Below are 23609 nucleotides of genomic sequence, written 5' to 3' on the forward strand. Positions count from 1 at the left end.
GCTGCCCACAGGGACGAGCCCGGAGCGGGACCTGTCGCCCTCCGCTCCGGCTCGGCCGGTCCCGCGGGTCAAGCGGGAGAGGCTGGGGCGCGGAGGCGCACCGGCGGAGCGGAGCCCCGCAGCAGCCGGTTCTCCGGCTGCCGTTCCTCTCCCTTCCTTGCTCCCACCCTTCTTCGGCGGCTGGGGGGCGAGCGGCGGGGGCCGGGGCACCCGGCGGCCGGGGCGGGGTGGAAATTTACCGGGGCCGTCTGCAGCGCGGCTGCGAGAGAGGGAGAGCGAGTGAAAGAGAGGGGTCGGCGGGAGGCGGAGGGAGGGCGGGGAGCGGCGGAGCATCGTCTGGCGGGGAAAGCGAGGGACCAAATGATTGTGAAGAAGGGCGGCAGCCGCCACCGCCGAGAGAGGAGCCAGCCGCGGCGCAGCGGCAGCAGTCCCGGCAGGAGACCCGACGCCCGCGGAGCCCGGCTCCCCCCCGGCCGGCTGGGCGGCGATGGCGGCGGGCGGAGGGCGGCAGGCGGGCCGCCGGCCTTAGGGCGCGGGCGGCGGCGGGGCTGAGGCGGGCTCCCCGCCCGCGGGCGCCGCATGGCGCGGGCCTGATGCCGGAGCGCGGCCCGGCGCCGCGGCGGCGCTGCGGGAGGAGGATGGCGGGGCTGGCGTGGAAGTGGCCGCGCACCCGCCTGCCCGTGGGGGCCAGCGCCCTGGGAGTCTTCGTCCTCTGCTGGCTCTACATCTTCCCCGTCTACCGGCTGCCCGACGAGAAGGAGATCGTGCAGGGGGTGCTGCTGCAGCAGGGCAAGGCGTGGAGGAGGAACCAGACTGCGGTCGCCGTCTTCAGGTAGCGCCGTGCGCGGCCCAAGGGCAGCCGGGGACGGGCAGCCGCACGAAGCGGCGGGCAGCCAGGTGGCGGGAACCCAGCTGGGCGCCCTCCCCTCCGCTCCGAGCCCCAAACTTTATTTTTTCCATCCCGACCTTTTGTTTTTTCCCAGCGGGCGAGGGGCAGGTAGGGCCCTTCTTGCCCAGCAAAACTTTTTGGGCAGCTCTGTTTGTTGCGGGGAGGAGAAGGAGCTCGGCGCGGGGGATGGAGGTTTATTTCTGCTCGCAGGGAAATAAGCCTAGCTTGGATGCCTTTCCTAGGAGGGCTGAGGTTTCTGAGGCTTGCAGTGTTGCCTGCACAATAGGATGCTTCTCGCTTCCCGGGTAACAGCTGCACCGGCAGCGCCTTTGGCTGCTAACAAAGCAAGGGGGCTCGGAGCCTCGCTTGGCTGATTGAGTGCGACTGCCTGCGTGCTGCCGGAGAGCCGAGCTTGTGGGGCTCCCGGGGATGCGTAAGGGAAGGTTTGCGTGGATGTTCATTCGTGTCAGCATCCTCGCTCCGAGGAACACTTTGGAAGCTCCGTGCTGGTCCTTGACTCTTTGCAGTTTATTATAGAAACCACATGATAAGGCACCTTTTCCTCTTCTTTTCTTATGATGTGGCTGGGAAATAGTGATAATCCTTGGAGCCCTTTCACCTTCCCCAGCTGCACAGGAGAGGAGGAATGTTGCAGTCAGGGTGCCACATCTGATAGAGGTGGAGAACCAGGTCCCTGCAGGGGGGAGGGTTTTTTGAATGACCCTGGCTGAAAAGCCTGTGCGGAGGAGATTTGCATCCCCTTGAAGATTTTTCACGTGCCTGGGTAAAATACGGACAATTGGAAGAGAGACCGATTTCCCTCCCTTTCCTGGAGGGAAGCTGGGTTTTCTCCCTATCCTTTAAGGAGCAAATGAAACATCAGATAAGTGGTAATCAAACTGCTTGCAAAAAGGCTCTTTTTCTTTAGTAAATGCCAGAATGAATCAGATCTAAATTCCAAGGGACTTCTTTACTTTTTTTTGTTTTTTAAAGTGGTGTACAGCTTTATGTGATGTTCTTCAATATTTTTTGAATGCTACTCAACTTGTGTTTGTCACGAACTGGAACCGGCATGTGATCACTTAATATCTTGTCTGCTGGGATAACAGAAGAAACTTTATAGTTCTTCAAGAGCACGTTCTTCCTTTGGCCCCTGAAGCTTGTAGGAAATAGAAGCAATGAGAGGTGATGACCGGGTGTGTATTAATAGCGTCTCATTGGGTAGGCCTGTAAGAAGTCCTTCCTTTAATACAGAGCTAGCAATAAGGTACAGATGCAGGATCCTTTTCATAAAATGCTAACACTAGAAACTAGCCTGATCTTCTCAGATACTAATTCATCTTAATCCTCTTGTGCCACAGATTCCCATTTTTGGGGGTAGATGAATGCAGATTTTTAAAAAATTACCCTCATAGGTGATGTAGGAAAGCACTTGATATGTTATTTTTCATGTTTGTAAACTAAATGCTGTTTGAAGATTGATAATGCTGCTGCGGCTTCAGTTTAAAAAGCAGGTTTTAAAACACTTCCACCACATGGTTGAGAAACAAAAACTCTGTGTGGCTTGTCAACTCTTCCACTTGCCCATATGTTTTCCACTCCCTAAGCATAGTGATTATCTCAGAGATGCTATTGAAGAGAGTCTCTTGCAATAAAAGGAGCTATTGTTTCTTGTCTGTGTCTCTTGATGAGTTGGTGCAGCACTAAATACAATGAGCTTTAAATCAATCTGCTTCAAAAAATTAAGTTTCTAAGAGGAAACGTACACTGGAGATTATATAGTGAGTGTACCATAATATTTAAATTATTGTGACATAGAACTCTGCTGCGCAAATTTGCTTTTCTTAGTATTGGTAGAAGGTTATGAAACTGAAGGGCGTGCCAGGTAAGCTGCTGTATATATTGTGAGGTGATTATCGGAAACCATGTCCTGCTCTTTTCCACGGTCCTGCTGTCTCTATGCAAGGGCGTTGTAAAAGCTCAAAGTTTCAGTTTATACTGGAAACTGCCTGTGAATGCGAGTCTCTGTTTTAATTGGGAGGTAGGTATAGAGCTTCACAGAAATCCTGCGTGCGGACTTTGAAGTAATACGGTTTTCCATATTAGCCTAATATTAAGTGGGTTTTAATGTATTATTAATATATTATTATTTAAGGATGACATTAATTGTCATTCTCCCTAGCCCTCCTGCCACGTTCTAGTTACCAAACAATTTTGGTTTTACTCAGTTTTGAAGAATAAATTTGAATTTATCTATGCTAAAAATCTATATGAAATAGTGCAAACTTTGACATTACTGCTTTGTATAATATGGTGCCATTTGTGGTGAAATATGTACAAGTGTGTGAATAGACAGGTTCTTGCTACCCAGAGAAAACATTCGATGTTTTTTTATCTTTCTCCTCCTATAAACTCACTGAACTCCTATTGTTGCAGTAGATTATTGTCCTTGAGTAATTAACTTGATCAAATCATACTTTTGAAATCTCTGAAGTGCTGTTTCCCCTTTGCCTTCTGTACCTGGATCAAAGACAACTTCAGTAAGTAATTTAGCAAGGTCAACAAAAACATCTGTGGTGATTTGGGTTGAACCCTGGCAGCTGAGTGTCAGTAACTCCTCAATCTTTACTGCTCCTTCCTCCTCCTCCTCTCTGTGCAGCCGGAAACCTCGTGTGAAGATCTGACCCACGTAAACTCTCGCTTATGCAGGAACCCAGACTGTCCTGGTGCTTGTGGGATGGTTTACATGAGGGTTTTGTGTTTGAATATGGATTTGCAGAATTGTTTTTCAAATATAAATACTTGTGTAAATACCCCTGGATTGCTGCTTTTGAGGTGTGTGTTGCTTTACTGCAGCTGTGTGTAAGGGACAGTTCGTGGGAGTAACAAAAAGAGCAGGATTAATTCTTTGACTCTGTCGTGAGTCTGTGTTTAAAGCATGTTCGCAGCCTTGACTCTGCGTACACGACTTCTGTGAGTAATTCTGGCATGCTGAGCACGCTGAGTCCCCCTGACATCAGTGCGGTGGGTGTCTGTGCAAGAGCTGCCTGGGTTTGCAGATGGAAGGACAGATCCCGAAAAGCCTGAAGATACAATTGAGGTTATTAAAAGACCTCTTGGTCCAAATCCTTTCCTCAGTTGAATGTAGCTTCCTTTAAAGTCTTCAAATTCCGGGCATTCGGAGCTGAGCACAGCCCACTAGCCAGCTATCGCTATTAGCGTCCTTTAAATTTTGAGACATTAGTGGCTGAGGCTAGTCAAACTCTTTACTGTGGAAACATCTTGTCTCTGACCAATGCTGAGTAATAGTTTGTCAGTCAGATGGAAAACTGCTTGATCTTGAACTACGAAGTGGTCAGAATAGGAATGAGACTGTCATTAGAGTCACTAATGGCTAATGTGTCTAATTTACCTACAATATAATGGCTTGTCATCCTCTTGAGGTGGTTAATGTTATTGTGCCCTAATTGTTTGTACAGATTGCTTAGGTTTTTTTTTTAAGGGCCTGCTTGAATTATTTAGGCAAAAATGTTGTTAATTGCTGTTTGTTATTAGTGAGGTAAATGACATACAATAATACCTTTAGGATTATTTTATTTAAAAAGATAGCAGTTGATTAAAGGCAGAGCAGGATCTTTGCATCTGCCTTAGGAGCTCCATACAACCACAAATCCCAAGCGCTGTATGTTTATCTGATGTTTCCGCTTCATTTGTTTCCCAGGATGGACCTCCTCTGAGGAGTGGGTACGCTTGTGGGGGGCGGTGGGCTTTTGACTGTCAGGACTGCCACCAAAAGAGTTGGATGGCGATCAGTGACTTAGAGGTTAGAGGTTCCTCAGGAAGAGATGGGACAATCTCATCTACAAGGCAACAGAGAGGCTACCCTTGCGATTTGGATTGCATTCTCGCTTCTGCAGCAGCAATCTTGTGTGATGCTGAGAGGTCACCCAGGGTTTATTCTGGGGGTGGCTTGGTTGAGCTGGTGGCAGACATCTCCCATGAACTCACTGTTTGTGACTTGCCTCTGGTCCAAAGCATCTGCTACAACTTGGCTCACCTCCCCAGTGTTGTCCCTAGAGCCACACCGGCCATGCTTATCTTGGCTGGTGGCTTCTCCACTCCTTTTTCATCAGGTTTGGCCTCTTGTCCGTTTTCCAGGGACAGAGAGGAGAAGCTACTGTCCTGAACTCACACAACAGGGTCAGTGGCTGAACTGGACAGAATATCCAGACGTGGTGGACTCTGGTGCTTGCAGTGTGGATGTGAACAGACTGTGTGAAGCCTCTTCTACTGTTAGTTTTCACGTGCCTTGCAAAAATAAGGCTCTGTCACTGCTTTGCACCATGCTGGAGGGGGTCTTCCCACTGTAACCTTCTCTGCCAGCTGTTAATGTCTGTACGTAGAGTGCAATCACAACAGGCACTGAAGAACATCCCCCTGTGCAAATAATTTTTCATTCTAGATTGTATTAACACAGAACTAGAATTCCAGGTCACTTCCCTGTCTGGGTAAGACAAATGCTATTGCCAAGTCAGCGAGAGTTTCTTTAGTTTAGATGGCTCTTTTTCCTTCTCTTTTGATACGAGCCTTGCAAATTACGTGTGTTGCGATCCTTACTGAGATACTTCAAGGCAAATCTGAGATGAAAATTCATGTTGCTCAGGTTAACTAGATAAGAGTTTTGCCCTGCTTAAACAGCTTTCTCGGATACTGAATTATTCCTGCTTCTTTCACTGAGTGAAGTGAAGAATAGATTTGGGATTAGATCTGGGATATGCTGGATTAGATTAGTCTACCTCTGCAACTCATGAAGCCCTACCCTAAAACCATTGGATATGCTCAAATGTTGCATGTTGGCAGTGGCCAAATCCAGCTCATTTTGCTTTCCGGAGTAGGTGTCACTATTGCCTGGCTGTGTTTTTTAACTCAGTTGTTAACATTTTGAATGATTTGTTTTTTCAGTTGTATTTGCTGCATTGGTGATAACTGGGTATTTGTAATTTGTAGTTTCTTGGTGTCTCCAGCTGATACAGGAAGCTATTTTGGTGAAGAGGTACAATTTGAAGAGCAGATTAAAAGTGAGAGGAAAGAAGTGTTCTCATCCCGTTTTATTATTTGGAGGCTGTGGTGTAGAAAGCAAGCTGCAGAGAGATCTGGGTCCTTTATCTTCAAGGTCTTTAGATAACTATTTCCTATTGTTTTCATGTAATTTAAGTATCTGAGTTAGCTCATGGTGTCTTTGCAGATGAGGGGTGTGGTGGCAAGATGGGAATTGACTTAAATTCCTGAGTTGCAGCTCATGGTGTCCTCCTTCCTTGCCCCGAAGTAGGATTTTTCTTAAGAGACGTTGATTCTGTGTTCCTCGCGAAACAGAGTCAAGATCCCTCTTTCCAGTATCTCCTCTCGCAGAGTTTGGGATTGCTGCTTTGCTTTGAATTTGTAAAAAAACCTCCAGTGCTGCCAGCATTTATAGGAGGGTGTAGCCAACTCCCTGAGGCTCTTTTCCTGTTAGCTGGGAGCATCCGAAGGCCCAGAGCCAGGCACTAGGGAACATGAGGAACAGAGACTTTACTGGAATTTAGGTTACCCGACCAGGGCCCCGAAAGTCTGGTACGTATATACACAGACACTGCTGGATGGATGTATTTTTACATCTGTGCTTTCCCCTTTTCTGCCTTACAGTGGATGGAATGGGCACTGAATCATCCATACAATATCATAACTGGTGAGTTATTCCTCTACTTGTAATTTTCATCTTCAGAGCAGCCAAGAGTGCTGCTCCCATTTGATGTATGTTCAATGACATCTATAAAAAGACCTATTTTTGAGGCTAGTTCCAACTAGGTAAATGCGTGGAAAATGAATTGTCTTTTCCCCTTTAGAATTTATCCTCCCACAGTGAGGATGAACCTCACTGAACTGAGGAGGCTGTTTGGACCACAGTCTTCTGTTGTTCAGTCTTCTAAGCACCAAAAAATACTTCATTTTAAATCTTTGTGTATATATATTAATCTTTTTCTATATGTTGCATGTGGTTCCCAAAATGCAAGAAAATTACTCCTAATGTTAAATTGTTTTAGTGTAGCTGCATGCAGTTAAATTCGCACTGAAGCACATTAATCCATGTTATGTAGTATTGGCAGACCTCAGTGGAGATTCAGGTTTTGTCGTGTCACAATTTTTACATATAGAAGACCAGAGACATTTCTTCTCCCAGGTCTTGGAGTCTAAACTGATTAGATAAACAGAGGGTGGAGTGGGACATGGCACTGATAAGGCACTTAACCCTAGCAAAGTCTTTGTAAAGTAATTATTATGGAAGCTCTGAGCTTCATGAAGAAGCTGTGCCTGTTGCTTTGACCTTAGTGGTATTTGAAATTTTTAACGAGATGAATTACACTGTGGAGAACAACGTCCTGGCTTTAACCGGGATTCTGGAGGTCACTTTCCCACTGCTCTGTTCAGGAGGAAGGTGAAGGCTGTGAAATTAGATTGTATAAAACATTTTCTGGCTGGCAGAGTGGTGGGATTTTTTGTTGTTGTTGTATTAAGTCAACAGATTGAATTATTTTGACTTCTCCTATTCCACCTGCCTGGAAAATACCCTCCTTAATTCTTTGGTTTAGAGATTCTCTTTTGAAGTGGAGATGTGGCTCCAATGAGGCTTTTAAAGCTGCTGGAAACAGCTGAATAGAAACGGTTAAATTTTTACGTTCCATGTTTGCTGTGAGCATCGTTTCATTTCCTGAACAACCATTTTGTTTATTTTTTTTTTCCCCTTTCCACCTGTTCTTCAGTCTAGTCCCATTCTTAAGCTGCTTGATGTCCTCCTCAGCTTTCAGGGGACCCCCAGACTCTTTGGATGGCTCCTTTTATGATTATCCAGTCAGCATCCATAGCAGTGACGTGAAGAACTTGTGTGAAATTATTTACTCCTTTATCTCCCTCCCCTACCGAGTTGCCAGTTACCTTCAGAGTCCTGCAGCTCCCAGTGATGCTTGAGGCATCTGTCTTTTTACATCCCTGACATGCCAGTTGTTGGCTATCAGGCTTTCCAGGTAAACTGCAGACTTTGCCTTAATGTAGTAGCAGGATAAAGTCTGTACTTAACAAGTCTCCTCTGCTTTGAGGATGCACAGCTAGCTTTAATTTAAAAGCTGCCGTATAGCTCGTCTGTAATTTAAGGAGTGCTAGGAAAACAGATCAGCTGTTTTACTTGCTTTCCTGTGGGAAAACTTGCTCTGCCTATTTCTGGAATGCCTGGAGTGGCCATCGCTGTAATAGAGGAGTAACGGCTTTGTATTTCCTGTCAAAGATGAAGGACAAACAAACAAAACTTTTTTTTTCCCCCTTTTTTTTTTCCCCTTGCCCCAGTGAAGAGATTTCTAATGTTTTCCTGTGTACTCTGTCTTGACCGAATGTCGGCTCTGGTGATGCTATTCAGTCTGCCACAATGTTTGGGGTGTCTCTATGATGTTCTGCTTGTGCTGTCAGCCCTGCAGTGCCGTATGTCCCAGAGCAGGGCGATGAAGTATCTACTGCTATAGGTAGTATTCAGAAATACCATAAGTAGTGCCCAAAAAGCACTCAAACATGCAACGAGGGGATGATGCTGAATCCAAGGCTCGCTGATGCCTGCCTCTCTCAGTGAAAGTTGGTAAGACTTAGGCATACTGGCAAATGGGATGAAGACTCTCAAGTTACTCACTATGTTTGAATATTTTTACTTTTGACCGTCAGGGGAGACTTGATTCTGGTTCCCCAGGTACTTTTATACAGTGAATGAAGTACAGTTATAAAGGAAGTTAAGGAAATGGTGTCTCCGTGACATGGTTATCTCTTGTAACTGAACTTCAGGTCTAGATCACCACTGAAGTCAGTAGGGAGTCCTGTGAATAATTGCCAGTCTGTACAGAAATTATCATTTATACAGTGCCATAAGCTTGCCGAGAGACATTCCTTGCTCTGAAGGATTTTCAGTCCAAGAATATGTGTAGAGAGATTTATCCCAGCTATGCAGATTAGGAATTTTGATTAGTGGAGTGGGTCTTCCCTCAGTTAGTACAATTCTTAATGTGAAGAAATACCTGGGCTACGACAGGCCGCCTGAATATTTGCTGGAAGAATGATCCAAATACTTGTGCTAAAGGTTTGGTTGGTACTGGTCCTTCTTGCTGCTGGTACCTGGAGGGTACCAGGTTACTACCTGTAAAGTGCTTAATGCTTATGTGTAAATTTTTGTTTTCTTTCTGTGGCTACCACTGAAGCATTAATCTATGTAAAAGGGAATAGAATAGGTCTTTATTCCATATATAGTATTCACTTGAGAAATTAATCCCTGTTTCTGGATAGTAACTTTTACAGTTTTAATTCATTTTCCTTAATGTATTGCAATGTTAGCAATGCTTGCAAGGTCTTCTTTTGTTCTACTTTTAATTACCGATGGGTAAATATTTTCATTACATTTCACACTCTTACATTTGTCACAAGTCCTCACCAGTATTTAAATAATGGTATGTCACCATTTGTAATATGTTGTGTGATCTGTCTGGCTCAGTATTTAAAAGGGTGCATGTGGAATCAGACACGTGCCCTTGTGGGGAAAAACACAGGAAGGGATTAACCAGACCCTAAGGTTAATAAAGAAGCCAAAGAATGAATATTCAGCTACTGATGAAATTCAGATTCTTTACTTTTGACCACACTTTTTATTCTTTTTTGCTTGCTTTAATCGTTATCCTTCTCCTTTAGCTGTTGTTCTTTGTTCCCTGTTCTTTCCATTTATCTTATCTTCGATCAAAGTCCCATGTGGTGAGAAAAAACATAGCCATCATAGAGCTTGTGTGCTCTTTGCTGCCATCACCCTGCTCAGCTGCCTGGTATGTGCATTTTCCTTCTCCCCAGGTCTGTCTTGAGTGTTCAGTCTCCGTCATCTCGCACTTACTGAGCATCGCTGCACCTCCATGTTATCCTCAGGTGCTCCTCAAGACTTCTGCTGCAGTCATAGGAATTGAAGGGTGAACTGGTATTTGGCAAGTAGCAACTTGGAGCACAGTGACAGCTGCTTGTATGGAATAGGAGGAAATTAGGACCTGAAGAAAGGCAAGGAGGCAAAAAAGAGAAAGGAGGTATAAGACTAGTTGGGCAGTTGAGCCATGAGTATTTGTTACTCTTCTTCTTGAAGCATCTTTTCAGTTGGTCTTCATGTTCTCTCATGATGAACCTGGCCCGTAGGAGTCATCGACTTAGTGCGTTCAGTCTCCAGGTCATGTGAAAGCTTGGTCGGAGCAAGAAAGCTGGGAGCCCCAAGAAAGGTGGAAGCTGCAAGACCTGTGGGATCTGTCACTAGACTGCAGCGGTGAGTGCTGTAGTAGACATCCTAAGTAGTCAGAAGTGTAATGTTTAGGTTGTAATCTTTAGATTACCTGTGCTTGTTTGTGGGTGATTTTACTAACCATCCACTGAAGCAATGTCAGGTTCTTACTTGCCTGAGCAGAGTTCAGACTCTTTGCAGTCTCCTGCATTGTGCCATTTACTATTTAATGGCAATGTAAAAACTATAAGAATAAATCCATATAGGGCATGGCCACAATATGGGATATGGGATAGAAAGGAAATGCAATATTCATGAGGCAATAGCAGAGGAGTGGTGTTGGATCAGTTGAGAATGGGAATGATGGGGAGAAGTCTAACTACAGCTTGCTTACAAATGGATTGTAGCAGTGCTTGCACAACCGCATGCAGGGCTCCTTGCCTTTCCTGGCCTCCCTCAGATTGCTGCTCCAGGAGGGCAAGTAGCGACAGAGCAACTCGTGCAGTTGTTAACCCTGAAAACAAGTGAACAGGGAGCAGACACAAAGAGCTGTGAAGCGTCGGCTTGTTTCTTCCCACAGCCTTTAAGCACAGGAATGGGTAAGAGCAGTGCAGTGAGGTCAATGAGGTGGTGCAGTTTTGAAGCACAGAGGATGCTTCTTCGTTGTATTATGTAGGACTCCTTGCGATGCGTGCTACTGCCTGACATGGGTTAGGACTTTACAAATTTTTTTCCAGATGTTTGCTGCAAGTGGGGATCTAGGTTAGTATGTGTACGTGTGTGTGATGGGTGTAATGAGGATAGCTGTTTCTGGAGTATGTTGAGTGCACTATCAAGATGCCTGGAGTTCATGCTAATGCTTGAATAAACCTGTGGGCAAACATAGAGCTAAAGAGCTTGCATCAGTGGAAAGCTATATGTTTCTGTGTGATCCAGATGTTTCTGCAGAGTAACAAGATTTCCAGAAAAGTTAGAACAAAGAAAGTTTTAAAAGGGAGGTGAACAAATAGGGGGAATCTTAAGTGAAAGCCAATCATGTCTTGGGCAGGAAAAAGAAGGGAAAGATGTTTTTTTTAGCAAGGAGGGAAAAAAGACTCTGCAGAAGGATCTGTGAGGTGCACAGAAACTTCATGGGCAATGCTGGAGCAGTTGATTGCAACCCAGGTTGAGTGAAAAATACCTTTGAAAGAAATAAATGCTGGATTTAATTTTTATTTGCTTTTTACTAGACCTCTGTAATTTTTATGATTTTAATTAAGAAATACTGATGGGATGAGAAACTTAAGTCTGTCTACATATGACGGCCTTCCACTTTTGAAGTGTTATCTGTAAACCACATAACTCATCTGTAAGTTCTCAGAAAGTTTATACTTCAGCCACAACTATTCCTTGGTTACGTGGAGAGGAGCTTAACATTTATCACTGTGAGGCTCTTAATTCAGGAGTGTTGGGAGACCTTTTGCCAAGGGCCATGACCCTGACTGTTTTCAGGCTCTGGAGCTCTGAGGCTCAGCAGTCCAGAGGATGTCCAACTGTGAAATGTCACCTGGCTTGGTGATGGTTACTCCTCTCCCAGAGCAAAGCAGGAACAGATGCTGAACTATGTATGCTTGTGGTTAGGGGCAGTTAATACAACTTGGGGAATGCTACAGAGTCTGCTGTTGCTCACCCTTGTAAGGCTGAGAGAGTTGGAGTTGTTCAGCCTGGAGAAGAGAAGGCTGCGGGGAGACCTTCTAGCAGCCTTCCAGTACCTGAAGGGGCCTACAGGAAAGATGAAGAGGGACTGTTTACAAGGGCATGGAGTGACAGGACAAGGGGTAATGGGTTTAAGCTGAAGGAGGGTCGATTTAGATTAGATGTTAGGAAGAAATTCTTTACTGTGAGGGTGGTGAGGCACTGGAACAGGTTGCCCAGAGAAGTTGTAGATGCCCCATCCCTGGAAGTGTTCAAGACCAGGCTGGATGGGGCTTTGGGCAACGTGGTCTAGTGGAGGGTGTCCCTGCCCATGGCAGGGGGGTTGGAACTAGATGATCTTGAAGGTCCTTTCCAACCCAAACCACTCTGTGATTCTATGAATAGTTGTTCCACCTCCTGCAGTCAGGTGAATGTGTGATAGTCTTGATCTCATGGAATAAATAGGAAGAAGGAATTTTCTAGTCCTCATAGCTTAAGTAAAGGGCTTTAAAACATGAATGGCAGCCTATGCCCAAAAAAGGCAAATAAAATCCATTGTGGGTTGTTGTTTTTCAGATGCCTAGTTTCTGTGCCTTAATCATAATTTTGGGGGCCTGACTCATGATTTTTAAATGCTAGGGATTGCTATAGTGAGAATTACATATCAGCTTATAATTAGATGCATTTTTTTTTAAACTAAGGAAACTGCAACAGTGAAGGGAATAGGAGAAACAAAACCAATCTGGGCATTCCTTTATGGGTCATATTATTAATTTAACATTTTGTCTTGGCACCCAGCAAGCATCTAGCACAAACACACTTGCTGAGCCTTATGGACAAATGCTGAACATCTCCAGGGTTTAGTATTCCCAGTTGAATGCAGCAGTAAAATGCACATGAGATATTTATTATTTTTATCCCACTCCAGTCATTGCCTTTAAATGTTTAAGCATATCCAGAAGGGAGGGGCAGAGTGGAACTTGAGCTAGCTGATCCAAAAATGGTAACAAAACCAAAAAAGTAAACCTATCATTAGAGAAATCATGTGTTTTGATAGTTCTGTTTAGACAACAGAACAAGTGAAAACACTTATCTAGTGCAGTTCAGTAAATGCTAATGGGTCCAGCATGTGATAACATGTTTATTTTTGCCTTGGGTCTTTAATGAGTGAACATAGTGTTTTCTCTCGTTTTAAAAAAAATCTGTTTTGTGCTTCACTTGTCAAACAGGCCATTGCTAGTGAAAGTCTTGTACTAAGAGGGTTGAGTTTGTTGTTCTTCCCCACCTAATCTGTGGAAAAATGTATTGGCTGGCCTGAGTAGTTTCACTGTCAGTTGGTTTTACAAGTTTAATACAAATTCTGCTTTCTCTTCTGCTGTGCAACAGCAGATCTGCATTATGGAGAAAAGCAAAGTTACCTCTGCTGGCATGGGGCACATGGGCTGGTGGGGAAGAGTAATAGTTCTTCTGCAAAACCGGAAGTATCTGAGCGCCAGCTGCTCCAGCTTTTTCATTTGTTCATTTCTACACAGGTGAGACCCACAGGTATCCTTTGAAGGCTGGAGCAGTCCCAGAAACCGAATGGGAATTCTCCTCTGCAGAGATTTAGCATCCCACTGCAAAACAGGCTATGTAGCTCCCCATTTGTTTTCTCTAAATTATAATAGCTAACAAGAGGAGTACCTTGTTTCTGTGTTCTGATACCTACAGTGCCAACTGTATTAATTCACAAGAAATCCCACTCTGACTTGTTGCTGGGCACGTTCACCATGCTAGGTTAGGAGTGACACGGGTGAGAGGTGTGCTGGTGTAAAGCTGATGGAGAAGACACGTGGGTCATTTTTTTACAGCTCAGGAATTAAGTCCATTCTCCTTATGTGTCTCACCTGTTAATGCCTAGTTAATGCCCAAGGTGCTGTTACATCACAGAGTAAACAAGCAGCGCACAGGCAGTATTTTTTCCTAACCCTTTGCTATTATAGCAGACTTTGAGATTCTGTACAAGAGAGCTGGTGAATACAGTTCAAACTCATTGTCTTTTCAGAAATTGTAAGCCAAGTGGGTTACAGGGGATATAAGCAAACACTTAGCAAGCCGTGAAGCTTCAGGCAGTTAAAATCACATCTGCTAAGACCAAGCCCAACTTGGCTCCCGAGGGAAAAGACTGGCACCTCCACAGAATGGGTGCAGGCTCTCTTCTCTGTAGCATAACCAGGAGCATATGTGTAGTGTGCTTTCAATTGAAATCATGGGTCAGCCTAGATGAATATGAGCTTGCTCAGGACTGTAGAGCTTAGTAAGTTCTTTCCCAAATTCGACTTAGTCATTTGGTTTCAGGTGGTGTCTTGTGTGGCTATGCAGTCCATCCTGTGGGACACTTACTCCTTTCCATTTAAGATTGATAACTTATTTTGCCTTAGAGAAATTAAAAAGAAATCCTAAAAGCCCTGAGAAGTAAGTTGTTTCCGCTCATGAAATGCCCGTAGTCTACAAGTATTTCTTAAACAGTTTGGTAACTGCTAAGAACAGATTAGCTTTTGACAAATTTAATGAATAAATAGCTTAGGCTTTGTAATTTAATTATCACCTTTTTGGGTCTAAAGTAAATGAGTTGAATATATCAGGGAGGAAAATCTCCCAAAAGACACTGGCTCTGGACTAATCATCGAGCACATGAACATGATTTAAAAGTATTTTTAAATGAACTTTCAGGCAATATTCCTATCTTAAGATGCCTAGTTAAAGGACTAAGTAGGTTGAATGATTTATTTAATCAATTTTTACTTTCATCTTCATAATTAGCAGATTTCTTGCATTAATTGCTTGAAGGTTTGTTTAGGATGTTTGCTTGCTCTTTATAGCAGCATCTTTTAAATATGGATACTGTAAAAGCCCATAAAACTTAAGAAAGTTGATTCACAATGAAGAATACTTTGGGTACTCTGGGCTTGTCCTTTCCCTGAGCAAGCTGGTATGTCCCCTCTCTGCTACTACTAAATAACATTTCTTTCTTTATCAAAGTCTTTATGACATGAGTGTCTCGATAGCAGACCTGCCCACTCATCCATTTATTTTGAACTGAAGCAGTTCATGAAGACTCTACTCAAAGTTATTCTTTAGAGCCAGCATTGCTGCAATGTCCTCTCTGCTTACCAGAGCCTCCTCTGAGCAGGGGTGTCTGTTGCTGTTTTAGCAGCTCTCTGCTGGAGGGATCCATTGCTGTCTCATGCCATATCTGGACCCTCCCAGTATCGGAAAGGGAAATAAATTACAAGTGTGCAGGTGGGGAGGTACCCTCAGGGGTTCTTACTTCCTCTCCCTCCTCAGGCCTGGCATCCCTCCCTGCCTGGAGGCCGGGTGGCGGCTGTGGATGCTGTCTGTCCCTTGGGAGCTTACTCACAGGTGACATGGCAGGCACGCCGGCTCCAGAATAACTTGTGCCCCCCGTGATTTTGAACCGGATTACCTTAATGCTTTGGATCAACTCCAAAACTACCTCAGTTGTCACCAGCATCTCTTCCCGCTTCAAAGGGTAAGTTGTTCTATAAATAGCAGTGCTAATTAGGCTCTGTTTGTGTCCCAGTTCCCTCAACTCCTTTCGTCCCCTGTGAGGTGACTGTGGAACGAGAGGCAGTGGGCGCTGACTGAGCAGCCGGCTGCCCTCAGACAGCGTGCATGGCTCTGCTGGCATGGGGCTCATAAATTTGTGTCTCACTTCTACCCAAGTTTTCACAAAACTTGTAGGATCTTAATCATATTTGATACTTTCCCTCTTCCCTGTTCAAATGTTGCTGAAGTTAACCAACAAATTCAGAAGTCTGTGGCTTGGACAGGACGGGTATGTCAGCCAGTGCCCTCACTTAAGCTTTGTTTGCCATGCCTATTTAAAATATATCCTTTTCTCCCATGTACACTTAGAACTGCTTGCTGGCTGCTGGAGCCTTGCCTCTCGGGCTTCTTCCGCCTTTCTGGGCCGGGCTGGGCCAGCCCCTGCTCGTGGGGAACAGCCTCCTCTTTGTGACTAAGGGCAGGCAGCTTCCCGCAGCTGCTGGGCCTCTGTCCCCCTCCAGGCAGGCCTCCCCTCCCTGCTGGGAGCCCAGCTCGGACCAAAACATAAGCCATAGCAGACAAATTCACATATTCTCAAGGACAGGAGTGTGCTCTTTCCTGCCTGCAACAAACCACGTACAATATTCCTTGTCCCCTCCCCGCGTTAGTCTTGTCCTAGTTGCTGGCTGTTCTCAGGGACAGGATGTCTTCCATCATATATGCTTCTTCCTACTTAAACCCCGAGTTTTTTACTGGGAAACGTGTCAGAACCCTCTTGTCAGATGAGAGGAAGGGATTGTGGAGTGGGGTACTCCAGAAGGAAGGAAAATATATGTGCTTGGAGAGCAGGGCGGGAGGGGGGGGTGATAGTAAGGTGGTGAGATGGAGGGGCTTTGGGAGATTGTAAGGTAGGTGGAAGATTGGTAGAGTTCAACACAATAGAGGCAAGTAGTTTGTAATAGCAGGGGCGCTGAAGAAGAAGAAACGTTAAAAGCAGAGAATAAAGAAACATTTATGTGAAACAGTATAGCAGAGAAAGAAAGACTATATAGGAAATTTGAGGACAAATATGTGGATAAATCAAAAGGGCAATCAATTAAGAATGAAACATTCAGTGAAGTGGACAATTTAAGAATGGCTCAGTTAGTTAGGCAAGGTAACCCAAGGAGATAACAATTGATTAAAACAATATGGGTTAAATTATAATCTCAGTTAAGATCAAGTATCAGATGGAAGTAGATCACTTGAGTAAATTGAGGGTCTGGTTTCAATGGCCTATGTGACGTATAAGAGAGGCTATGAAACTGTAATAGGAGAGGGCATTTTCATGCCACAAGATAGGAGGAATGGGAATAATTTTGCTCTAGAGATGACTGTTAAAAGTGGTGAGATTTGGAAGTAGAGTGATGAAGTATGTGGAGTACAGCCCACTCACTGCAGCTATCTCTGGTACCTGTCCTACTTAAGAGCTGTGGTAGGGAAAATGTCCATATGGTTAGCAATAAGACAGGAAGACAACATTTGTTGCTCTGTTTTTTTTATTCTGTGATTGCATGTTGCCAACTAGACAATCCACAGACTTGGCATCTAGTGAACTTTATGTTTGCTGAGGTTTAGACTGTCCTCTGGGACACCAGCAGCTCATGCTTAGGGATGATGAATTACAATAGGCAATTCTTTGACTTCTCATATCTAAAACGGAGGTTAGTTACTGTGGTTTTGGGGAGAGACTTTAAAACAAAGGCACTCTTTGTTCTCTCTGGATGCCACCCATCGCATTTCTGCTGAGGTGACTTCTCACTTGGTGGTCTAATAGGGTTGTACACATGGTTGGCATTAAATTGATGCATAGATAATGTGTGTTTAGAAACAGGGACTCAAAACTACACCGTGCTGAGGATATTCAGCTGCTCCAGAATTCCTTGGCCACTCACACTTGACTAATTTTGGTTCCAAACTGTGGAACAGCTCTGAGAAGGCGAGGGATTTGTGGGGGCAGACATGGAGCTTCTAGGCTTCTGGTTGTCAAATGCCAGCACCTTCTCCAGGCTGATGTCACTGGGCAGGAGGCAGAGTAGAAAGTGGTGAAATTCTCTCTCAGGTGTTCTCACTCTTGTTTTGCAATATTTTCATCATTTAGCTCCTGCCCCAAATATACCTGCTTTCCAGTGAAAATACACCCTTTGGGGATCTGCAGGGCAGATTTGTGAGAAGTGTGCAGCATAAATCACTTGATAACGGACTTTTATCGCAGTGCATAAGAACACAGAAATGTCTTCAGTAGGACAGATTACTAGACCAGGTCCATTTAGTTTACTTTCCTATCTCTGTCAAGGGCTGGCACCAAACATGGCAGAGAAGGTCATGCAGTAGATAGGGATATGTAGTATAATCTCCAAAATAAATCAGCGTCTCAGATTTTCATAGTTATGAGGCTTACCTTTCAGTAACTTAGTTTAATACCTCATTCAAAATTATTCTTGTTAATTATAACAACCTTTCATATTCTTGGTGCATACATAAACAATCAATCCCTTCTTAACCTTCATTATGCTTAATTTAGGAAATGCAGGTGTTCTCAGAATGGTTAGTTCTTAAATATATATGTCTCATTCTTAGATTGCTGCTTAATTGCTTAAAAAATATATATATTTCCTCTTTGGCTGGTATACTCTTTTTGTACTAATTTGCTTATTTATCTGGCTTATTTTTAGATTGTAACATTGTACCAGAAAACAAAATGTCATCATGCTGTTGAAAACTAAATAGCTCCTCTTCAGCCCTGTAGTAAACGTTTTAATTACTGTGGAAACTGAACTATTGCTCTTTAAGATTGTTCAGTTATTACTTCTGAAATATGATTCTTCTTTCTAACTAATTAACTGCTTGAATTTCTTGAGATGAGTAGCATAGACAACTGAAAGACATTCCCGTGATAAATACAGCTCTATAACTTGTCATGCATTCTTGAGCTGCAAGGTGAATTTTCAAGATGAGTTTGAGACCTAAAAAGCTGGCAATTGAACTACCCAGTTGCTGGATGCTCTCAAACGCTGTGTGAATTTTCACCAGCTAGTTTCAGGCCTGGGAGCTCTGAATGTAATGGAAGGCTCAGTCAAAAGCATTCCTAGAAGGCAAATGTTGGGTTAACTTTTGTGCAGTACGTGTCCTGTGGGTGTGAATGTAAAAGTCTTTTCACGCTGACTATGGAGACTGACATTTATTTACCTGACAGGATACATTTCCCCTGTTCACTCAGTAGCAGGAAGAAAAACCACAAACCCAGCAACTGTATTGGAGTCTGTCGTTGGTTCGTCATGAAACCAATTATCACATCCCCAACTGGTGCTTCCTTGTTAGTGAGTGAATGGTAGATCCAGCTGTAAGTTGACCCATCAACACCTGTATCAAAAATTATCCCTGACACACTCCAGAAATCTTCCAAGATGCTTGCATCACTCTGTGTTGACCTTCTTAGAGATGTCAGGGAGATATAAGTCTCCTGATGGAACCAGAGTTTGTGATCCAGAGACTTCCTCGAGTTGTTTAAAGGAGGTTTCTGCCTTGCTTTTCTGCAACTGACAACATGGATGCCTGGGTAAAAGTAAACTCGAGTTACTGATCTGTTTGTAGGAGAGATGGGGAGTTGTCCAAGACCACCTGCAGCTGGAGGTGAAACAAAAGAGTATGAGAAGCAGAAGGTGGATGGGAAACAAGACAGTTCCTCCCTTGGGCAGAAAAGTGCTACTTGACAGTGGTTAAAGGATGTCTCTGCTGTCTTGAAATACTTTGTTCCCCACGGTGATTACTTAGTGTGAAATGAAGGTAGAGGGTCTGAGCAAATGCACTACACTTCAGCTTGCTGTCTGTTCACCATGGAGAAGGGCTGTGGTTGTTGGAGCTCCAGCTGTGCAGAGTTTGCAATAATTCTTTAGGAGCGGGACAGCTCCTCTTTATCTTTCTCGTTCAATGGGATCGCTTGGACACGCTAGCCTGAGAGACTGCGCATGGCTGTGAGTTTTATGTCTTTTTCATAACTGCTGGTTTATAAATTCCCCTTTCAGCTCTTTTCAGAACCTAGTTCCAGTATTTTTTATTATTTAGATTTCTTTGGATGATGGGTAGTCTCTGAAAACTAGAGCATGGCAGCTAATTAAATGTAGGATTTCAACAGTCCTTCAAGCAAAAAATAGTTTCTTCTGTTATGTGTGGCTGTATATGTCAAACACTTCAGGTGTTGCTTTTATTTAGAGTTTCATAATGTTGCACTATATATAATCCTTGCAGGCATTACAAGGTAGCATGTTTTGCATTGCTGTAGTACACCAGGCAGCTATTTAAACAGCACCAGTTCACCTATTTACTGCCTTAACTTTAATGAATCTTGTAGCTGGGTTTTTGAGAGTAAAGAAGTCTAGGAAGGATGGAAAACTCTCAACCAGTGGAGCAGAAGGAGGAAGGAAAGTAAAACCCCAGACTTGAATCCTGACAGGAACATTTCCCATAGCTGTAGGGAAGCTGTTTTGCAGCACTGGAACCCTAGGGTTTCCCAAAACCGCCCGCTCGGCGTGTGTGCCTGTGCAGAGGAGGTGTGATTGTATAGCTGGGGGCAGGTCCGGCAGATGGCACAGGCAGGAGAAGTAGATGGAAAATAAACATCTTGGCAAGTTAGGTAGGAGTCATAGCATGTAGTAATCTCTGCAGTTTTGTGTTTGACAGGCTTTTAGGAATTCTTCTCTTGCGTTTAGTGTTAACTTGTTGAAGTTAGGCCACCAGATTAGACAAAGGGGTGAAATTGGAAACATTGCGCTTTTTTTTTGCCAGGACTTCAGGCCTAAAAGAGCTTAGTACGTAAATCATGTTTATCCCCAGGGAAGCTGTTTGATTGCTTCAGGTAATGGGGTTTGTGCATTTCTAACTTATTCCCAGCAGCACAGAGCATAGCGCAGCAAACTAGTTAGATTAGGGTAGAGTCAAACATGGTTCCTGTCTCCTCCTCACCTCCTCTTTTTTTTCACTGCCAAGCAACTGCCTGGTTTCTACTTCTGCTGCTTCTTCTATGCCCGTTTAGGCAACCTCCCCATTCCCAAGCCTCCAAAACCAAACCCAAACTGCTAAACATTGTGTGTTGTGAAACTCTGTGTTTGCAGTGAGTGCTGCCCAATATCAATTGTTTATTGGTAATGGCAAAATAGCGTGCAATGAGTTGGAAGCTGGCGTTGTAAATATGTGATGACCTTGATGGCTGAAGCTGTTCAGATTATGTCAAGGACTGTTTCAGAGCCCTGACAAGATGCAGCAATGTGTCTGTGAACTTCTGGGAGCTTTGGAAATGTGACTTTCGAAACTGTGCTTTCAGCTCTATGTGAATATTTGTCCTGAAAGGCCAAGTTTATGTTCCCTGATTACACTGGCAAATTCTTTCTAGCTAGTTGCAGGAAATGGGTTGGGGAATCCTGCCAGCACCACTTACAGTCTGGAACAGCTCAGAAGGTAAGTGTCTGCATGTCCTTTGAAAGCAGCAGTTGACTAATAGTTGATGTATTTAGAGGAAACATGGAGTGCTTAGGTCCCAGCTACCTAAATCTGACCCAGGAAATTCCTGATGTTTTATACACCCTGGAATCAAAGTGTATAGTCGTGGTGGTGAACAGTGAATTGGTGTTGTGACTAGGCGAAGGGACTTGGCTCAGGTTAGGTTGCCAGTGAAGGAGTGGCATGACTCAGAAATGAGATGATGTGGGCAGAAAGTGGGAAAATATCTATTGTACTCTTCTATACCTCCTGTTAGTTACTAGCTAGGTTACTTTGCAGTAGTAAGCATTGGTGAAAGTGGAGGTCTGAGCACATTTTAAGTAATCGCAAGAGACATTGCACATAGAGTTGTCAGTAAGTTGGCAGCACTGTTGAGAGCAAATGGCAAAAGTTTACTTTTGCATCAGCATTTTATCCTTTCTAATGAGGTGCTAGAGGGAGTAAGGTATGTGGCAGTTTTTGTTACTGGGATATGTTCTGAAATTAAAAAAAAAATCACTTTCCTATGATTGTGTTCCTATTGTCTAGGCCAGAGGATAAGCAATGGATTTTAATGATGTTTAGTCACCTATGGATACGGCAGATTGAGGTTCATCACACTTACTTTAACTATCTAAAAGTTAAATTTCTCTGTTAGTACTCCTACTATAGTTTCCTCCTGCTGTGAGTAATGAAAAGGCATAGGTAATTGCAGATACTGCCAGCTCTCTTTTGCCTTAGATACCTGTGCTAGGGTAAGTGTCCTTCTGTTGACTGTGGAAAGTCTAGGTGACCAACATAAAATAGATGCCTAAGTGTGTGGTGGCTGGGCTTTGGTGGCGTCAGTGTCTTAGGAAGAACATTGAGACCTGAAGCATGCCAGTAGATTGCTACATGAGTGCAGAACGGGGCTTCAACCACTAAGTGCTACTGCATCACGAATCAATTAATACAACACGTAGCTGTCACTCAGCCACTGGGAATGGAAGTAGAAGAATTGCAAAAAGAAATCCTGTGGTCCAGCAGCAGGCTTAGCATTTGCGTCTGCTTTATCATAGCAGACTCCCAGTTCTGCATGATAAAGCAAATGATGATCAGCAATAAACTTGATTTTTTAAAAAAAAAAATTTTTTTTTTTTTTTTTTTTTGCTGGGCCTACAGGAGAGCAAGCTGCGAAGGCAGAGAGGGTATGTTGCCTCTTGTTCCTGGGACAGGTGTTTAGAGATGACTAGTGAAAGCATCTCAGCTGACCTTCCCTGTAAGAATAGACTCATTCCAAGTCAGAGATCCTTTCTGATTTCAGTAAGTCTGTAAAACAGGCAATAGCCAGAATTCAAATATGATGGAGTTAAAGATGAGTGCAAGATGATTGCCATTTAACTTTCTTCTGTGGCTTCACCAGAGGAAAAGCTACTTAAAAAGAATTGGAATCAGAGCTTCTAATGAAAAGAACTTCCAAGTTGGATGTGCCTTTCCTTTTTTTGTAATCCACTTACTGCATTTAGCAAAGTATTTGCATCAGTGAAACTTGTTTTATAGCACCTAGTACTCAGGCAAGATTTAAAACATGTTACCAAAACTGCTTTGAAAATGAACCTTGTAACCGCAAACAGCAGAAATGCAAGTTCAAGATATGCTTCAGGTAAATGGCTCTGTTTTAATCTGTGATAATTTTACCATTCCTTTTCATCCGTTAGAAGCCATCTGTCAGCACACAGAAAGATCACTGAACTCAGTTCAGAAATATCTCTGGCTGCTTGGCCAAACAGATCATTGGCTGTTTTCAAAAGTGATGTTGATGGTTGCGGCAACTCAGGCTGTAAGTGAAGTCCAGCGTCAGTGTTTGACAGTGCATTAAATCATGGCTTTCATCCAAAATTGGACTATTACAGCTTAACTGGTGTATAATTCTGGGTATACAGGGGCAACAAAGGACACACAGTTTTGTCAATATCCCTTTCAAGAAAGCTAAAAGACGGCCTTATTTGGCATTTATTGGATTCCCCCCCCTTTTTTTTTCTCCTGCCAGCCAGTAGGAAACATATGACTGGAATCTCAATCATAATCCACCTACTTCCTGAAATTTGTCTCACTGGCTAATTTCACCCAAATTAGACAGAATGGTAGAAGTTTTGAAGGTAGTTAGTTTGTACAAGTTTCAGGAAAAACAGTGGCTGGATAGAAGTTAGAGATCAAAACTGAGGTTTCCTATTTTGTTTGGCCTCCTGATTTTTTCAGCCTCCTGATGCTTCCCAACCAGGCAAAACTTGCTTTATCTCCTAAACAACTGATAGTTAAGAGATGTGGGAAGCAGTTTCTGAAAAGTGAGAGCAACATGTTTCCCTTCAAAAGAGGGCTTCCTTCAACTGTAGATCTATTCATATGACTTTGGGCTAAAGCTTGCCCCCAAGCATGCAGCTTTGTATACCTTTGAAAATAGCCGGTTTATGTGATAGTTTTACATTTTTCGTGTCTCTGTCACAGGCATAGGCAACAGCTGGCTGGTTACCTACAGTTTTTGTATCAAAAAGCACTCTGACTCTCCCCTTCATTTGTGTGGTCTCAGGTTTTGGACACTTCAAGATCTTTAAATCTGTGTAATGGAGGAAAAATAGGGCTTTTTTCTGGCCAGTTCACCTTCTGTGGAGGGGCATGACTTTAACTGATCAA

At 43.8% G+C, this 23609-nt stretch overlaps 1 protein-coding gene across 1 annotated transcript in view; it reads left to right on the plus strand.

Moving 5' to 3' along the window:
* The first annotated feature begins 344 nt into the window (after positions 1–344).
* ST8SIA1 (ST8 alpha-N-acetyl-neuraminide alpha-2,8-sialyltransferase 1) overlaps positions 345–23609 on the plus strand; it is a 146696-nt gene continuing 123431 nt past the window's right edge. Inside the window, exon 1 of the mRNA XM_054829071.1 lies at positions 345–832. Coding sequence (XP_054685046.1) covers positions 594–832 — 239 coding nt within the window. The 5' untranslated portion in view covers positions 345–593. The remainder of the gene's footprint in view (positions 833–23609) is intronic.

The sequence above is a fragment of the Grus americana genome, chromosome 1 (assembly GCF_028858705.1).
Source record: "Grus americana isolate bGruAme1 chromosome 1, bGruAme1.mat, whole genome shotgun sequence".
Taxonomy (NCBI): Eukaryota; Metazoa; Chordata; class Aves; order Gruiformes; family Gruidae; genus Grus; species Grus americana.